The following is a 15,693-nucleotide window of genomic DNA, read 5'->3' as shown; positions in this document are numbered from 1 at the left end:
AAACTATACCCGTTGTAACTGGAAAAACAATTAGTTTAGACCTTCTAAACGGCTAAAATAGACCGGTGTTTATTTGTCAAAACATGTAGGCATATCTGGCGAGTAAAAGGGACTCTGCCTTTTAATTGGGACTCAGCCTTTAAATTAAATGTTATGGTATATATAGTTGGAAAGCCCTCTGCCTACTGTGTTTATGTTTTGTCTATACTGTCCAACCAATCTCAGGACTTTCTCCAAAAAAGGGGTGTGCGGCAAAAGGGCTCCGTTTGAATTTTTACCCCTAGCGGGTGTCTCGCTACCAGCGGCCAGCGGGCCGGTGGGTTGGGGGTTGGGAACGGGAGGATTCTGTAACATACGACGCTCAGCTCATGGGCTCTGTTTTGCATGCTCAGAATAAGCCCCAGGGGTTCCAATTACACAGCTCCCACGCATTGCCTGGGTATCAGCTGTCACCTGCTACAGGGATATGATGATTCTGCTCTTTGACTGTAAGTGGATAGCCTCATATTGAAGGTTTTTTATCCATGTCACTGTACTGTACAAAAGCTTCCAAATGACCACCGTAAAAGTATTACTGTGGCACTTTCCTTGAGGAACGCACAAATTGATTTACCTTTTGGCAGCCCTTTGGCTACGCCCACAGGGAAGCTGTGGATGGTGCAGTGAGCGCAAAGCCCTCTGGGACTCTGGGTAGTGTGAATCTGGCCAAACTCCAAAGCTGAGGTCTTAGCTTAGCAATGTGTGTGTGTGGGGGGGGGGGGATCCAGAAGAACACACACACACACACACACACACACACACACACACACACACACACACACACACACACACACACACGGGTCCAGTTATAATTCCAATTTGTCAGCCCAGTTTTGACGAAGCTTGTCCCGAAAACATGGTTGTGAGTTTCTTTGGCGCTATAACCACTTACACTTTGAACCATTTTGAGGCGTTGTGTAACATTTTCCTTTGAACCGTCCAGGAGGTGGATCCGGATACCTTTAGGACACTATTGAAGGGGTTTAGCTGCACCTGCGGGTGTGTAGGTTGCAACAATTGTCCAAAAATGCTGTTGCAAAAAGTTGTCCAAACTCATCTCTAAAGCTAATCTGTCGCGGTCGCCATATTCATGTGAATTCATGTATTGATGGGTGTGAAGTTTTCAACTAGCTTAGCATTGAGGAAGGATCGATATGGATTGTAATTCTCAGATGGACTAGTTGCTGTTGCTATGAATGCGCATTCTGGGGCGTCATTGTTAACGTTCCAATGATCAGCTCTTTGTGGTTTTTGTACCTTGTACGTTAACATACATTTTGTACAGGTCACATCAAAGGTTTTGAAAACCACTCGACAACATTTTTCTTTTGCAAAACAAGACCCTTAGAAATTATGCAAGTGTAGACAAGGCCTTCGGGGGCTGTGTCCAATGACAGCTCAGCTTGTATCTCACAGGGCCATTGGGGGCTTTGTCCAATGACCGCTCAGCTTGTATCTCACAGGGCCATTGGGGGCTTTGTCCAATGACCGCTCAGCTTGTATCTCACAGGGCCATTGGGGGCTGTGTCCAATGACAGCTCAGCTTGTATCTCACAGGACCTTTGGGGGCTGTGTCCAATGACAGCTCAGCTTGTATCTCACAGGGCCATTGGGGGCTGTGTCCAATGACAGCTCAGCTTGTATCTCACAGGGCCATTGGGGGCTGTGTCCAATGACAGCTCAGCTTGTATCTCACAGGGCCATTGGGGGCTGTGTCCAATGACAGCTCAGCTTGTATCTCACAGGACCTTTGGGGGCTGTGTCCAATGACAGCTCAGCTTGTATCTCACAGGACCTTTGGGGGCTTTGTCCAATGACAGCTCAGCTTGTATCTCACAGGACCTTTGTGGGCTTTGTCCAATGACAGCTCAGCTTGTATCTCACAGGACCTTTGGGGGCTTTGTCCAATGACAGCTCAGCTTGTATCTCACAGGACCTTTGGGGGCTTTGTCCAATGACAGCTCAGCTTGTATCTCACAGGGCCATTGGGGGCTGTGTCCAATGACAGCTCAGCTTGTATCTCACAGGACCTTTGGGGGCTGTGTCCAATGACAGCTCAGCTTGTATCTCACAGGGCCATTGGGGGCTGTGTCCAATGACAGATCAGCTTGTATCTCACAGGGCCACACACCATCACTAACTCACTCAGTAATTCAGTACCCAGCAAATTCATGCCCTCTCTTAATGGCACGTCGCCATGTCGTAATTGAAGCCCCTACTTACACACAATACACATTTCAAAAGCGAAAGTGAAAGTCAAGATTGATAGAAGGACGAGTCATCCATGTATGTAATAATAATGGTGGATTACACCCCTCTGGCAGGTTTTGTTTGTGCATGATTTTGTTTTGATAGTTTTGAGTGGTGCAATGATCCCATGTCGTTTGCCATGACTGTGCGCATAAAGCTGTCTAGTTTCAGAGAGGATACCCAGATGCAGCTTCAGACAGAATAACCCTGTGTCCCCTTCAGTACCACAATACTGATGTCTCAGGGAATTCCTGCTTTGTTCCGTCTCAGATATTCTTTAATGCTGTGAAAATGTATTGTATTTATTAGAGTTGAGCCTAATTAATTAGAGTTAATTTGAATTGGAGTCGTATAATTCTAAATAACTGTACGAGAGTGGGCTATTTTCATTTGTTCTTAGTGGCCGAAAGAGGCCAAGAATCTGCTTGCACAAAAAGCACCAAAGAGCATTCAGTCCGTGACTGGTGTCGCTGCCTCGCCACAGATTTGCCTTGTAGGGTTAAGATCTTGGACACGATTCTCAGTGACCCACCAGTGTTACTGGATGTTGGGCTCTTTGCCAATAGCTGAGGACCGGGGACAGGAGAGTTTAAAATATCTCTCCATTTATCTTGCAGGGGTTTCAGTAGGCCTGACAGTAGCTCGGCCGTCTGCAAGCAAGACCACTAGTGTCAGCGATGTCCACGGACATGAGGGGGGAGAGAGAGCGACACACTCTTGAGACTCATGCACAGGGAATGCCACTGGGCCATGGGGAAACCGGAGCCTACCGCTCCCTCGGTGTGAATGAGCTACCATATGGTCCCAATACCTCCCCACGCCCCCTCCTGGCCAGCCTGCCACTAGTAGTCTGTCCAGCCAGGGCTTCTCCCAGAGTAGCATATCCTGCTGCTGTGTGAGTGAGTTGGGAAAAACTCCAACATCCGTGATTTCGTTGCAAGGGGGAGAGCAGAAGCGACTGAAAACACCTGTTGTCGCGATTCCATTTGGTTGATTCCATTTTGTGACCCTTGTTCGGGTGTCTTGTTCCCGGGCTCTTGTTCGTGGCCTTTGAGATCAATGACGAGAGGTTTAAAACCCCTTGTTGATGTTTGCAAGATTGGAAACAATCAAACAATGGACCTTGTTGAAACCTGTAGGGTCGCATAGCCCCGGTCCCCTCGTCCAAAATGCAGTTCCAGTGAACGACCACTGGAGGGCAGCACATAGTCGACCACAGCTGACTAAACAAAGACAACTTGTTTGTTGTTCTTGGTGCTGTTGGTGGACATGAAAACATCAGGAAAGTGTGCCTTTGCCAATAATTATCATAGGTTTATAACCAAAGTGATAATCAATTCAAGATGGTGGCACAGATTTAGCACCGTGAATCCCTAACCTCCCCTTTGCTATAAATATCCCGACGTCTCATGCCTCTGCCTGCTTCTCTCTCCTCTCGCAGTGATTTGGCCTTGAGGAACTGCTATCTAACAGCGGATTTTACTGTCAAAGTGGGGGACTATGGGATTGGACCCTACAGATACAAAGTAAGAGGATCATTTCTAATTCAAACTATGTTTACAATACATAGTTGTTGCTATTATTATTATTATTATTATTATTATTATTATTATTATTATTATTATTATTATTATTATTATTATTATTATTATTATTGTTGCTATTATTATTATTATTATTATTATTATTATTATTATTATTATTATTATTATTATTATTATTATTATTATTATTGTTATCATATGAGTTTGGATCTGTGTATTTTGTCCCATGCCGGAGGGGCTTTAGCTTAACCTTTTAAAGACCAGAGCAGCTAGCAGAGAGGAGATGTGCATTATCCAGTGTGTGGGGGTGGGGGTGGGGAGGGGCGGTGTACAGTCAGTGGTCTTTGACCCCTGACATAGTTTGCTGAAGAATTAAGACCTAACCAAAGTGTAACTTAAAACGTGGCATACGAGCTAAGGCAGTTCTGCCCCACAGCATTCCTCAAATAATGCTGACGTCTAAATGGACCAATCTCAATCGCCGCCCTCCTTTCTTGATTCTCCAATCATGACTGTCGAGGATCAAGAAAAGAGGGCAGAGTTTGAGATACTTTGAGGTCAATTTGGCTAAACGTTATGTTCATAAGATAAGGTCACCAAACACTTCTATTTGTGGCCCACATTAGAATGTGTGTGTCGGTGCATGCACACGCATGCGTCTATTTCTGATGCTGATCCGGTTCTAAAGCATCCTGTAATGAGGTGGAGATTTTGCAGGCCGTGTGTGAATTTCTAACATGTGTCTGAAAGTTCCATAGTATGTAAAAGTGGTATCTTACAATGCTTGACTGGAATCCCTTCTCTCGTCCTCGCAGGAGGATTACATTATCACGGAGGATGATGTGTCCGCACCCCTGCGCTGGTTGGCCCCCGAGCTGGTGGGTGAGCGCCACGGGGGCGTGATAACCATGGAGCAAACCAAGCCTGGCAATGTGTGGTGGGTACACGCCTACATCTCATCACTGACGACCGGCATACACAAAGAGCTACAGTAGCAGTGGTGGAATGAGGGGGAAAAGAAATATGCTGCCGTGAACTCATACAAGATCTCTCGTATGTGAACATAAAATAAGCTCCCATGCCTCCTCTGAATGAAGGTACTCGGAGCAGAGGCAGGATAATCCACACTGAGCTTAAATACCACGAATATTCACACCGCTTTTATTGCACATTGCGAGGCGTAAGGGATATTCCAGCCCAAGTAATTTCATCTATACATAGAAGGAACCCTCGTCGGAACACTACAGTAATGGCCCTGCAGTAAACCTCCTGGCCTATTGCTGGAGAAGTTACAAGCGTCTTTGAAAATGAGCCCTCTTTGCTGATACCTCAAACTGCTTTCTCTTTTAGGCTGTAAATCCCATTGGTAAGGCTATCGTCTGAAGAGGGGGAAAAAGACCCTGACACTGCAGGCATCTCCCCCGCACTGTACACTCCCTGCAACCCCTCCCTGATGAGCTCATGGCTCAGTGCCCTTATGTCTCCCAGTCGTAAATCACAAGCTTACATAAGGGATGTCTAGTTAGACCAGATTTACCCCTGAATAAGGATATGTTTAATTGTCAAGAGTGTTCCTTATGTAAGCAGTGACTCGCCTTTCGCTTCGAGAATATTAAAATGTTTGGCACCTGTTATGACCGCCGTTTATCATTTGTTTTATGAATCACGTCGTTTCAATTGCAAAGTAACACGATTTCCCATTCAGAGTTTGGAAGTAAATTAACCACATTTTTGTGCAGACAATTTTGATTTACACATTCACTGATGAGAGAAACTTCCAATGAACCATAACAGCTGTGTTCCTCTGGGCTGTGTGCAGGGCACTGGGGGTGACGCTTTGGGAGCTGTTTGAAAGTGCGGCCCAGCCCTATCCACACATGTCTAACCGTGAGGTTCTCAACCATGTGATCAGGGAGCAGCAGATCAAACTCTTCAAGCCACAGCTGGAGCTTCCCTATTCGGACAGATGGTGAGACTCTTTCCAACCACGATCCTCTGGCTTAAATGAAATTCGAACATAGAATTGTATCCCGAAATGTATGTATAGGTTCTATTAAGTGCATAGTGATTGATGTTGTGCCTACTAGTGCATTGTAAAAGTATGTTACTGTCTTCGTTCTTGTAACTGCAGGTATGAGGTGCTTCAGTTTTGCTGGCTGTCCCCTGACAAGCGGGCCACGGCGGAGGAAGTCCATCGACTGCTCACCTACCTGCGCATGCAGGGCCAGAAGGACATGGAGGAGGACTTCGAGCAACGCTGGGACGCTCTCAAGCCTAACCCCGCCAACCGCCAGACCACAGTCAGCCACTCCTCTTACCCCATCCTGGAGCAGTTCGCCGAAGATGCCCTGCGACCCGAGATCGACGAGGTTCTCACTGTCACTGAAACCAGCAGAGGCCTCAGCTTTGAGTATGTCTGGGAGGCAGCCAAGCATGACCACTATGACAGCAGCCACGGACGTTCGGCTATGGATACCACGCTGAACTACCACAGTATGTTCTTCCCAGCTTCCAGTGAGGACATCCAGGCCCATTTCCCAGATCCTGTCGCCAAAACGGGGGGCACACAAACTGGGAGCACTCCTTCGGGAATTCCCGGGATCTTGCCTGTATTTGATGCTCAGAAACCCTCCAATGGGAATGAGTATTACATCCAGCTAGAAGAGCAAGGGGAGAGCACTGTCACGGGAAACGAGAACAGAGGATTGGACGTCGACACGACATCAGACAGGCAGCAGTTTGTTGTCCTTCAAGATGTCCGCCTTGACGAGTCTAGCACCGATGCAGATTTCTTCCACCAAAGTATTGACTCCAAGGACTCCTTCTTACCGGACAGCCACGTCTGGTCATCTCTGGAGAACGACAGTCCTTACCATACCAACATCTTCAGCGAGGGTGACTCCAAACAGGAAGATACTCCTTCCTGGAGAACAAGCTTCATGGAGCTCCCGGAACGCAATGGGAACCCTTTCCAGCAGGGTGCATCTTTAGAAGCCCATGAGGTAGATACAGAGAAAAACTTAGGGGACTCTTTTTTAGGGGTACGTTCAGAAGCCACTCGTCTGGAGGAGAAGAAGGTAGACATGAGGAGGCTTCTGAACACTGAGAAACTATCTGACAACTTCCTGTTCCTCAAAGAGAATAACTTGATGAAAGATGACTCTAGTTTATCAGGGAAAAGTATGAGTCTACAGCAGAACTTCCTTTCGCCTGGGCTAGCCCATGTTCCAGAGGAAAGCTTCAAAATGAGCTCGTGGGACAATCTGGAGAACTTAGACCGATTAAACATAGCAGAAACCCACTTAAAACCTGTAGCAAGTAGTACATCCCCAAAAGTGGAACTTGTGGACTTCTTGGGGGAGTTCCGTCAACCTCTGGTGGAAAACAAAACACTGGTGCCTTCCATTACACTGGTTACAGAAGAATTCTCAGACAACCAGCTGCCAGTTAGAAATAGTTCTTTCAGTGAAGACCTTGGTCTGCCGCATTCCTCAGACACTGGGATAGACTCTGCTTTTGACTCTGCCTCAGAGAGAATCGAGGTTCCTGTCAATACAACTAGTAGTAACCAATCCCCCATGCTTTCTGAAAGTGCCATAACAGACTCTCTGTGCACAGATGCCAAAATCCCCTGCCTTGAAGATGACCTTGGAACCTCAAAGGATAGTGTACAGCCTGTGCAAATCGAAGAGCTTGCTGACTTTGAAGTGCATGCATCCCCTCCAGACAATGGCCACAGTGAAGGCCTAACAAGCAATGATCCATTCAGTGAACTGATTGACGATGCAGAGATTGAAATTGAAACTGCCCTCTCTGACCACGAAGAATCCATTGTGGATGATGATGGCATTCCTCCTGCCGTGTCTTCACTGATGGTTTCGGGGCCATCGATGGACCAGATCAGCCAGGACAGCCTACTGGAAGACAGTGTCTCCACCACTTTGCCCACAATTGAGAACTCTGCTGAGACCCCAGACTCCCTGGACTCTCTGGACATCCACAGGCTAGAAGCACAGGTAGAAGAGCTGAGCACTCCAGGAGCTCCGCACAAGCTCCAGCCTCCGTACAAAATAGCAGACAGTGGATATGAGACGGAGAACCTAGAGTCTCCTGAGTGGAACTCCCAGCCCATCGACACAGACCACTCCTTGGTGGAAAATGGCACACGTGTTGTGGAAGAAGAGGAAATGGGGGAGCCCACAACCACGACGATACTGGTTCCACCAGAAATCGTAGTCTCTGAAGTGGAGAGTGGGCTGAATGCCCAGGAGGAGGAGAACGAGGAAGACCAAGAGCCAGAGCCTATAGCTCCCGGTGAGGAACCCTTCATGGGTGGTAACTACAGAGACTCTGCCTACTTCTCGGACAATGAATCGGAACCCGAGAAGAAGTCTGAAGAGGCTAACGTGGGAAGTTCTGCTGAAGTCTCGTGGACGAGGAACTCTAATGACGAGGCCCGTGGGGACACTGGAGCTCCATCAGCTGAGGTTTCAGTGGAAGGAGTGTTGGATTCCTTGGTTTCTCAGCAGGAATCTCATGTAGTTCCCGAAGCACTGGTTGATGTAAATGAAACGCCTGTTCCCCAAGATGGGAGCATTTTGCCAGAGCTGGTTTTAACTACTGATGAGATCTCTGAGAAGGAGATGCCAGAGTCTATTGCTGACCACAAGGAAGAAACGGACACACTGGAATTCTTCCATGACTTTGCTTCCTCTGCTCAACCAGAGCCCAGTCAACAGTCACAAGATCAGGAACCCTCGGCTCCACCTTCTTCTGCTACCTCAGCAAAACTGCCAGAACACATGCTCCATGCTAAACTAACAAGGACCTACGCCAGCGACGGTCCCAAAATGAAAGAGCCAGACATGGAAGGGCGTTATCTGGGGAGGCGGGATGGCTCGGGGACAGACGGACTGGAGGATGGGATGGACGCCGACGAAGAGGACGAGAACAGCGATGACTCCGACGATGACATGCGGGCGTACCAGCTACACAGCTCCAGCGAGGACAGCGATGACGATGCCGTGCACCCGGTGCCACTCATTGTCTCGGAAGACAGCAGCGCAAAGAATCTGAAGAGCCTGTTGAAGCCCACCTCCCTGGACATCGCAGCGAGACCCACCCTGTCACCCGCAGGTGCAGACGCAGACAACTCCCGAAGAGCTGTGTCCTTCTTCGATGATGTCACTGTTTATCTGTTTGACCAGGTACAGTATTGTCTATGTCAAGACACCCATCAGACTTATCTTCTATGTAGGCTATAGCTAGTATGAAGTAGTTTGCCTTTCTTTGTGGTGAATCAAGATTGTTCCATCTCACATTGTGCAGTTTCACTAACCAACTAACTCTTTCTAATTTCAGGAGACCCCAACCAAGGAACTAGGAGACCACTCAGGCTCGAATAGCCAGGTATCAGAGTTCAGCAGCCCAGTGCCCACTGCCAGCTATCTGAACAGGTTCACCAACTCTGAAAGCTCTACAGATGAAGAAGGTAATTGTAAAACTTAAAGAGGTACTTCATCAAAATACAATGCAGACTTTTCCAGAGAAGATGGTGTCGAGTCGTAACTAGGTGGCGGTGAGTCATAGTAGCACTGTGCCCATATACCATTGTTTAGGGAAATATCTGGGACTTAGTATGCATCTCACACATATCCAATTAGGGGTGTAACGGTACACGTATTCCATACCGAACAGTTTCAGTACTGGACCTTTGGTTCGCACATGCAGAACACACTGAGAGATTACCTGTAATTTAGCATAGCATCACACACACACACACACACACACACACACACACACACACACACACACACACACACACACACACACACACACACACACACACACACCCTCTCTCTCTCTCTCTCTCTCTCTCTCTCTCTCTCTCTCTGCGTGAAGTGGAATTGGTGCTAGATTGAGAAGGGGCTGTCTCTTGGAGATCAAATTAATAATGGTAGTTTATGGCATATAGAACGGACATTCATACACAGCAATACGCCTTAGAATAAGGTGTGATAAACATGAAACAATATATTTTCCTTGGCATGAAACGGGAAATAGTAATGAAACCATTAGGGACCTGCATGACGCTTCTGTCTCTATTCAATAAAGTTTTACCCTGAGGGATGATTTACAATTAGTAGTAAAAAGTAGGCTACATTCTTGACGCTAGAACTCTCAAAATAGCGTTAGCATAAAAAATAAGGTAGGCCAGCTGTAGTTTACATACTGTAGCTTGCATAAAACTGTCTCGAGGTTCCACAAGTTAATCAAAATCTGAAGTATTTCCAACTGGGGCTTGAGATGCTCAGAGTGCAAATCACTGTCTTTGCGACCAATGGTTGCGGTTGTTGTTGTTCATTAAACGCGCACGTTGTTCAGCTCAATGATGTCGCGTATCTCCTATCCGTCATGCAGCGCATTCAGGCCACGCCCACCGGGGGCTGTTTTTTTTCACAATCTAATATTATTATAATTTTACACATTTTTACAAGTTATTCATTTGACTATAGAATATTCGTTGACAGCCCTACCTAACCTAACAGTTACTGCACACTACATCACCCCTGAGTGGAACATGGAAAGACAAACTTTCCCCCACTGTACCGAAAACCCGTACCGAACCGTGACTTCAAAACCGAGGTACGTACCGAACCGTGGTTTTTGTGTACCGTTACACCCCTAATATCCATATTGCTTTTTTCCATCTGCGCCATTTCAAGTTGACGGGTCATCAGAAGTCTCTTGCACACCTGAATAAATATCTTTGTGACACGTGCGCTGGTGGAGTAAATCAGCCTATGATGAGTCAGGACCTTTGCGCTTGAAGGCCTGAGACCAAAACGTATTTAAAACTCTATTGAGCAAGTGACAACAGTGTGCATCACTCATTGTATAGTTGACCCATTCATACCGTGCAGTGAGGAGAATGACTCCCTCCTACCTCCGGTCAATGATCTCTAACTACACACCCTCAAGACCCATCCGCTCTACATCTTCTGGCCACCTCAGACCCACTCCTATCCGAGCTGCGGGGGATCATCAAAGAGAAGCAGGCTATTCTCTGTCCTCGCTCCACAATGATGGAATTAACTTCTCACCACAGTTAGGACAGCCGAAACACGCCCAATTTTCCGCCGTCGACTAAAAACACACTTCTTTAATCAATATCTGAAATGAAAAAAAAAAGTATATATATATTGTCTTTTACTATCATGCATATATTACTACCTACTATGCTAATCGTTTTATACTACTATGCACTCAACACTGTAGCACCCAAGTTTAACACTGTTTGATGAACAATGTTACTTAGCTGCCAGAGTTGTACCCTTTTGCTGACCTGTTGTACAGAACTTGCTTTGGATAAAAGCGTTCAGCTAAATGAACAAGCTCTCGCTGCTCCCTCTACAGGCGGAGGCTTTGAGTGGGACGATGACTTCACCTCCCCTGAGCCCTCCTTCCTGTCCAAGGCGGCGAAGGACCTGGCGTTGTCCAAGGCCATGTCCTCGTCTGCAACCTTCTTCTCTCCTCCGCTCGCCACGGGCCGCAGCACGGAGCCCAGCTGGACCAGCGCCTCCTCCAACTACTCCCGCTTCTCCATCTCCCCGGCCAGCATCGCCAGCTTCTCCCTCACACATGTCACAGACTCTGACATTGAACAAGGAGGCAAGCAGAGCTTCCAGACACATCCAACATTCTCTAGAGTAGGGCGCGGGGCGAAACGGACAAAATATTGTGTCATATGTTTATTCTTTGCTTGTTATAATGTCATCATAACAGTATAATAACATAAATACAATTGACCTATCAAGCCGCGCCCTCTTTTCTTGAGTTATACATTGTATATTTTACAGTTTCACATTTTATGTAATCCTCCATCTCCTCCACTAACTAACTTAATAAACTCCTGTATGTATTAGACGCACACAGGTGACATATTTACTCCTAACTCTTTGCCTCTTCCTCTTGTGTCCCCCTCAGGGAGCAGTGAAGATGGGGAGAAGGACTAGCCTGCTCAGCGAAGGGACCTTTCCCCTTCAAATTGTCAAGGAACGGACCTGTGTTCCGCACTGTTCAGGAATGTAGTAGCTGAATTAAGGACAGATGACATGGTTTGCTTCTCTCAGGCATAACTGCTCTTTTCTCCCATGGAGGTGGCCATGAAGAAGACTACTGTACTATATAACACAGATGGCCATCAACTCTCCCCTAAACCTACAGAACTCCTCCTAGCGACGATGACGCGGCCCGGTCTTGGTCTCTGAGCCATCGCCTCTCTCCCGCCACATCGACGAGTGTGGTGTCCTATCAGTGCAATTGACCCATCTCAAACTCTGCCCTCTTTTCTTGATCCTCCAATCACAACCGTTGCTTTCCTCAGTGAGGGAAAGCAACAGTTGTGATTGGAGGATGGAGAAATGAGGGCAGGGTTTGGGATGGGTCAATTCAGTGGAGAGAAAAAAAGAAAAACATAACGGACATAACATAATGCAAACGGACCTAGCTTCTTAGTTATTAAGTTAATGTTTGCTTTAAAGACTCATCAAGCTCATTCCAAGTGTCTGGCTGCCTCTTCTGTTTGTGTTTGTTTCTTGGTTAATGCACTCCTTTCTCAAGAGGATATTTTTTGTGTCGCCACAAAAGAAAAAGAGACAACGACTAGACTTTTTTAAGCCCTGAACCAGTGAACTGAACAGAAGTCAAAATGGTGGGCTTGGCAAGCTTGTGTCTGCAGCCAAATAGGAATAAGCTCTTTGCATTTTGCAGACCTAAAAACTCTAAACTCAAGATCCGAGGTTGTAACTTTGTTTGTTTTTGCTCTTTCACAATGTTGTGCGATTATGACGGTAGTTGCCTTTTTGGAACTTTGATTTGTTGTATCCCTTCCCTCTTGTCAGGTGTATTTCACGATCTCCTACTGGGAGATAAGCTGAAGACTACTAGGGCTGGGCAATATGGAATAATGAATACCATGGTATTCAGAGGGACATTTAATTTTTTATCTATAGCTAACTATATCACAGTATCTGCGTGGGTAATGAGAATCCCATGTTGGATATTCCAATATGTTCATCATATCGGACTGCAATTAATTGGATGTGTGATGCATTATCAAACTGAAACTGTCATTTTCAATTGGCACTCAATTGATATTTCAGAAATTATTTTGTGAGAACTTTTACTTAATATTCACTTTTTTTTATATCATTAATTTAGCAAAATAGATGGCAGGATTGTGTATCACAACTCAAAATACCAAAAGGAAATGTTGGCGCAATAACACGGCTAGAAGATAACTGATACAAACGAACACATTACCCAGCCCTGGTCTGTACATTGAGCTTCTACAGCTGCTTTTCCATGAAAGGGGTAAGACTTAACGATTTGGACGATTCAGTCATTGGATGATTCACTCATTTACTTAATTAATAACGCATCTTAATTGACTGATGTCACTTCCTGTGTGTTGCTATAGGAACAGTTGTAACATTTCCACATCTCTCTGTAATGACGGGTAGGTGTTGTAGGACACGGAAAGGTTCAGCATTCACACAGTGACCATTTTGCTCTTACGTCATACTCAGGATGGGATTCTGAGTATGCCGTTAGAGCAAAATGGTCACCGTGGGAATATGGTCAACAGCCTTACACGCTAGATACATTTAGAAGGAAATTCAGTGGAAAAGAAATAAGTTATTTATGTATAAGACGTGCCACAGGCCATGGTTTCAATATTGCATGTGGCTTTAATGGTATCAGGATTGTCCTAATTATTTATCAGTGGGCACTATTCACAGTGCCTATGTTACTGTAAAGATACTGCACCCTGTTCAATATCACTACAAAATTTAAAACCACAAATTTAGTGACTGAGATTGTGTAATAAGTGAGAGGAGAAATGTGTCAGAATGTTGAAAAAAGAAAATGTAATTGAGGTGTTTGTAAGACAAATGTGCAATCAATGTCACTGTTGAGTTGAGATTTGCGTATGAGTTCATAGGATGTCGTAGTGATCAAGGCAGCATTTGTTTGGTAAAGAGTAAAGACTTTAAACTCTGCAAGGATTTGCTAGAACAAAAAAGAACTGCTATACTGTAGTTAATTTCACTATCACTGCAGACTTGCCTGCTCACTTTTTTGTTTTTGTTTACTGTGTCAAACCGGTGTCCCTGCATAAGTTACCCCCCCCCCCCCCCCCAATTGTGGACATTATCTAACAATCTTATATAATTTGCAGACCATACCATTGTATTGGCGACTGTAAAATAGGGGTGGGTGGGGTGTATGTGTGTATCATGATCAATTTATGTAAAGTGACATGATTCAAATGGGTAACAGATGAAAGAGAGGAGTTTTCTCAATGTATTTTATGTTCATGTACAGTTGATCACAAAACAGTTCTTCCAGACTCACTGGGTTATACACAGCAGTACCTGTATAGCTCTCCGTTTTAGTGACTTGTCAAGGACTCCTTGAAATTCTGTCATTGGTGATCTATTGAACTGCTGCTATTCACATTGTGGATAGGCAGCCATTTTCCTCCCTTACAGTGGGCACTGTATCTTACTTATACATTGTTAACTTCTGTTTAAAAAAAGAAAAGAGAAAAAAAAAGAAAAACCAGCAGCCTGTGCTTCAGTTAAACTTGAACGATTTTATTTAAAGAAATCCTTATGTTTTACTCGACTACAGTATACATTTGCTAAATCTTGCACATTTGAGAAGTATAACTTAATGTTGAATTGTACTGATGTATATAAATGTATTTTTTTTGTCTGTAAATGGGAAATTATGTAATTGAGTTGTAGGTAATAAGGTTTCATTTTGTAATTTAAAGCTGAGTCGATGTAAAGAGCAACATATCAGTCATTAGCTGAGCAGATAAATTAAGACACAAAAGCAGATGTGAAAATACATGCTGTCCTTTAAACTTGTAGATTTTAAAAAATTGTAATATTTTTACTTCATTTTGATCATGCTTAGTGTAATTGAATGAGATGTTTATAATTACACTGTTTAATATGGAAATAAATGCAAATTTACTTCTATTTAGGGTTTGGATGTCATTTAATATGATGAACTTTCGTATGGTTTCCTCAAGCCTAAATGTTGTTGTTTTTTTAAGGGTCTTTTAAAGACCCCATGAAGTGAAAAAATATTTTTTGATCTTGTTATATTCTTGGATGTATTGAATAACTACGTACAAATACATGCCAAAACACTGCATTTCCTCGTGTTTTTATGTCAAAATGCTATTTGTCTATTTTCTTTGAAAACGTTTGACTCAAGGTCAAACTATATGAATAAACATGCAGTGATAGACTGCGATCAATCTGGCTACAGGAAGCTCCCCTATTGTTACTGGTACTTGCTGCTTTGGTATGTGATTCAACCAGACGTCTAGACATCTTTATGCATTTATCTAGTGGCAAAATGTACCCAATGCAAAATGTATCTCAAATCCCGCCCTCTTTTCTTGATCCTCCCATAGTTGTGATTGATGGATCAAGAAAACAGGGCAGAGTTTGAGATGGGTCAATTGTAGATCAAGGATAGCTAGATAGATACTTTATTAATCCCCTTGGGGAAATTCAGGGTATCTGGATATGTGTATGAAGTGTAGTGTCAATCAGACATACAAGTTATACCGTGGCCTTATATATTTTGACTATTAGCGCCACCATCTGGCCAATTGGTGTGTTAGTTGCGATGCCTTGGCATCCAGATATCTATCAGTGTAAAATGTCATGTCTCTAGCACTTACTATGGCATGGCAAATTAAGCTTTTTAATATTTTTTTGGAAAATACCAATACTAGCTGCTCGGTTGCAGCTAATACAAATTCCACCCATGC

General features: G+C 44.7%; 1 protein-coding gene across 1 annotated transcript in view; it reads left to right on the top strand.

Moving 5' to 3' along the window:
- lmtk2 (lemur tyrosine kinase 2) overlaps positions 1 to 14,887 on the top strand; it is a 119,377-nt gene extending 104,490 nt beyond the window's left edge. The window contains exons 8-14 of the mRNA XM_084329517.1: positions 3,731 to 3,815; positions 4,649 to 4,770; positions 5,653 to 5,802; positions 5,965 to 9,040; positions 9,195 to 9,324; positions 11,250 to 11,504; positions 11,820 to 14,887. Coding sequence (XP_084185643.1) covers positions 3,731 to 3,815; positions 4,649 to 4,770; positions 5,653 to 5,802; positions 5,965 to 9,040; positions 9,195 to 9,324; positions 11,250 to 11,504; positions 11,820 to 11,848 — 3,847 coding nt within the window. The 3' untranslated portion in view covers positions 11,849 to 14,887. The remainder of the gene's footprint in view (positions 1 to 3,730; positions 3,816 to 4,648; positions 4,771 to 5,652; positions 5,803 to 5,964; positions 9,041 to 9,194; positions 9,325 to 11,249; positions 11,505 to 11,819) is intronic.
- The last annotated feature ends 806 nt before the right edge of the window (positions 14,888 to 15,693 follow it).

The sequence above is a fragment of the Notolepis coatsorum genome (assembly GCF_963971535.1).
Source record: "Notolepis coatsorum genome assembly, chromosome: 14".
Taxonomy (NCBI): domain Eukaryota; kingdom Metazoa; phylum Chordata; class Actinopteri; order Aulopiformes; family Paralepididae; genus Notolepis; species Notolepis coatsorum.
This window is presented reverse-complemented; position numbering and strand designations above follow the sequence as displayed.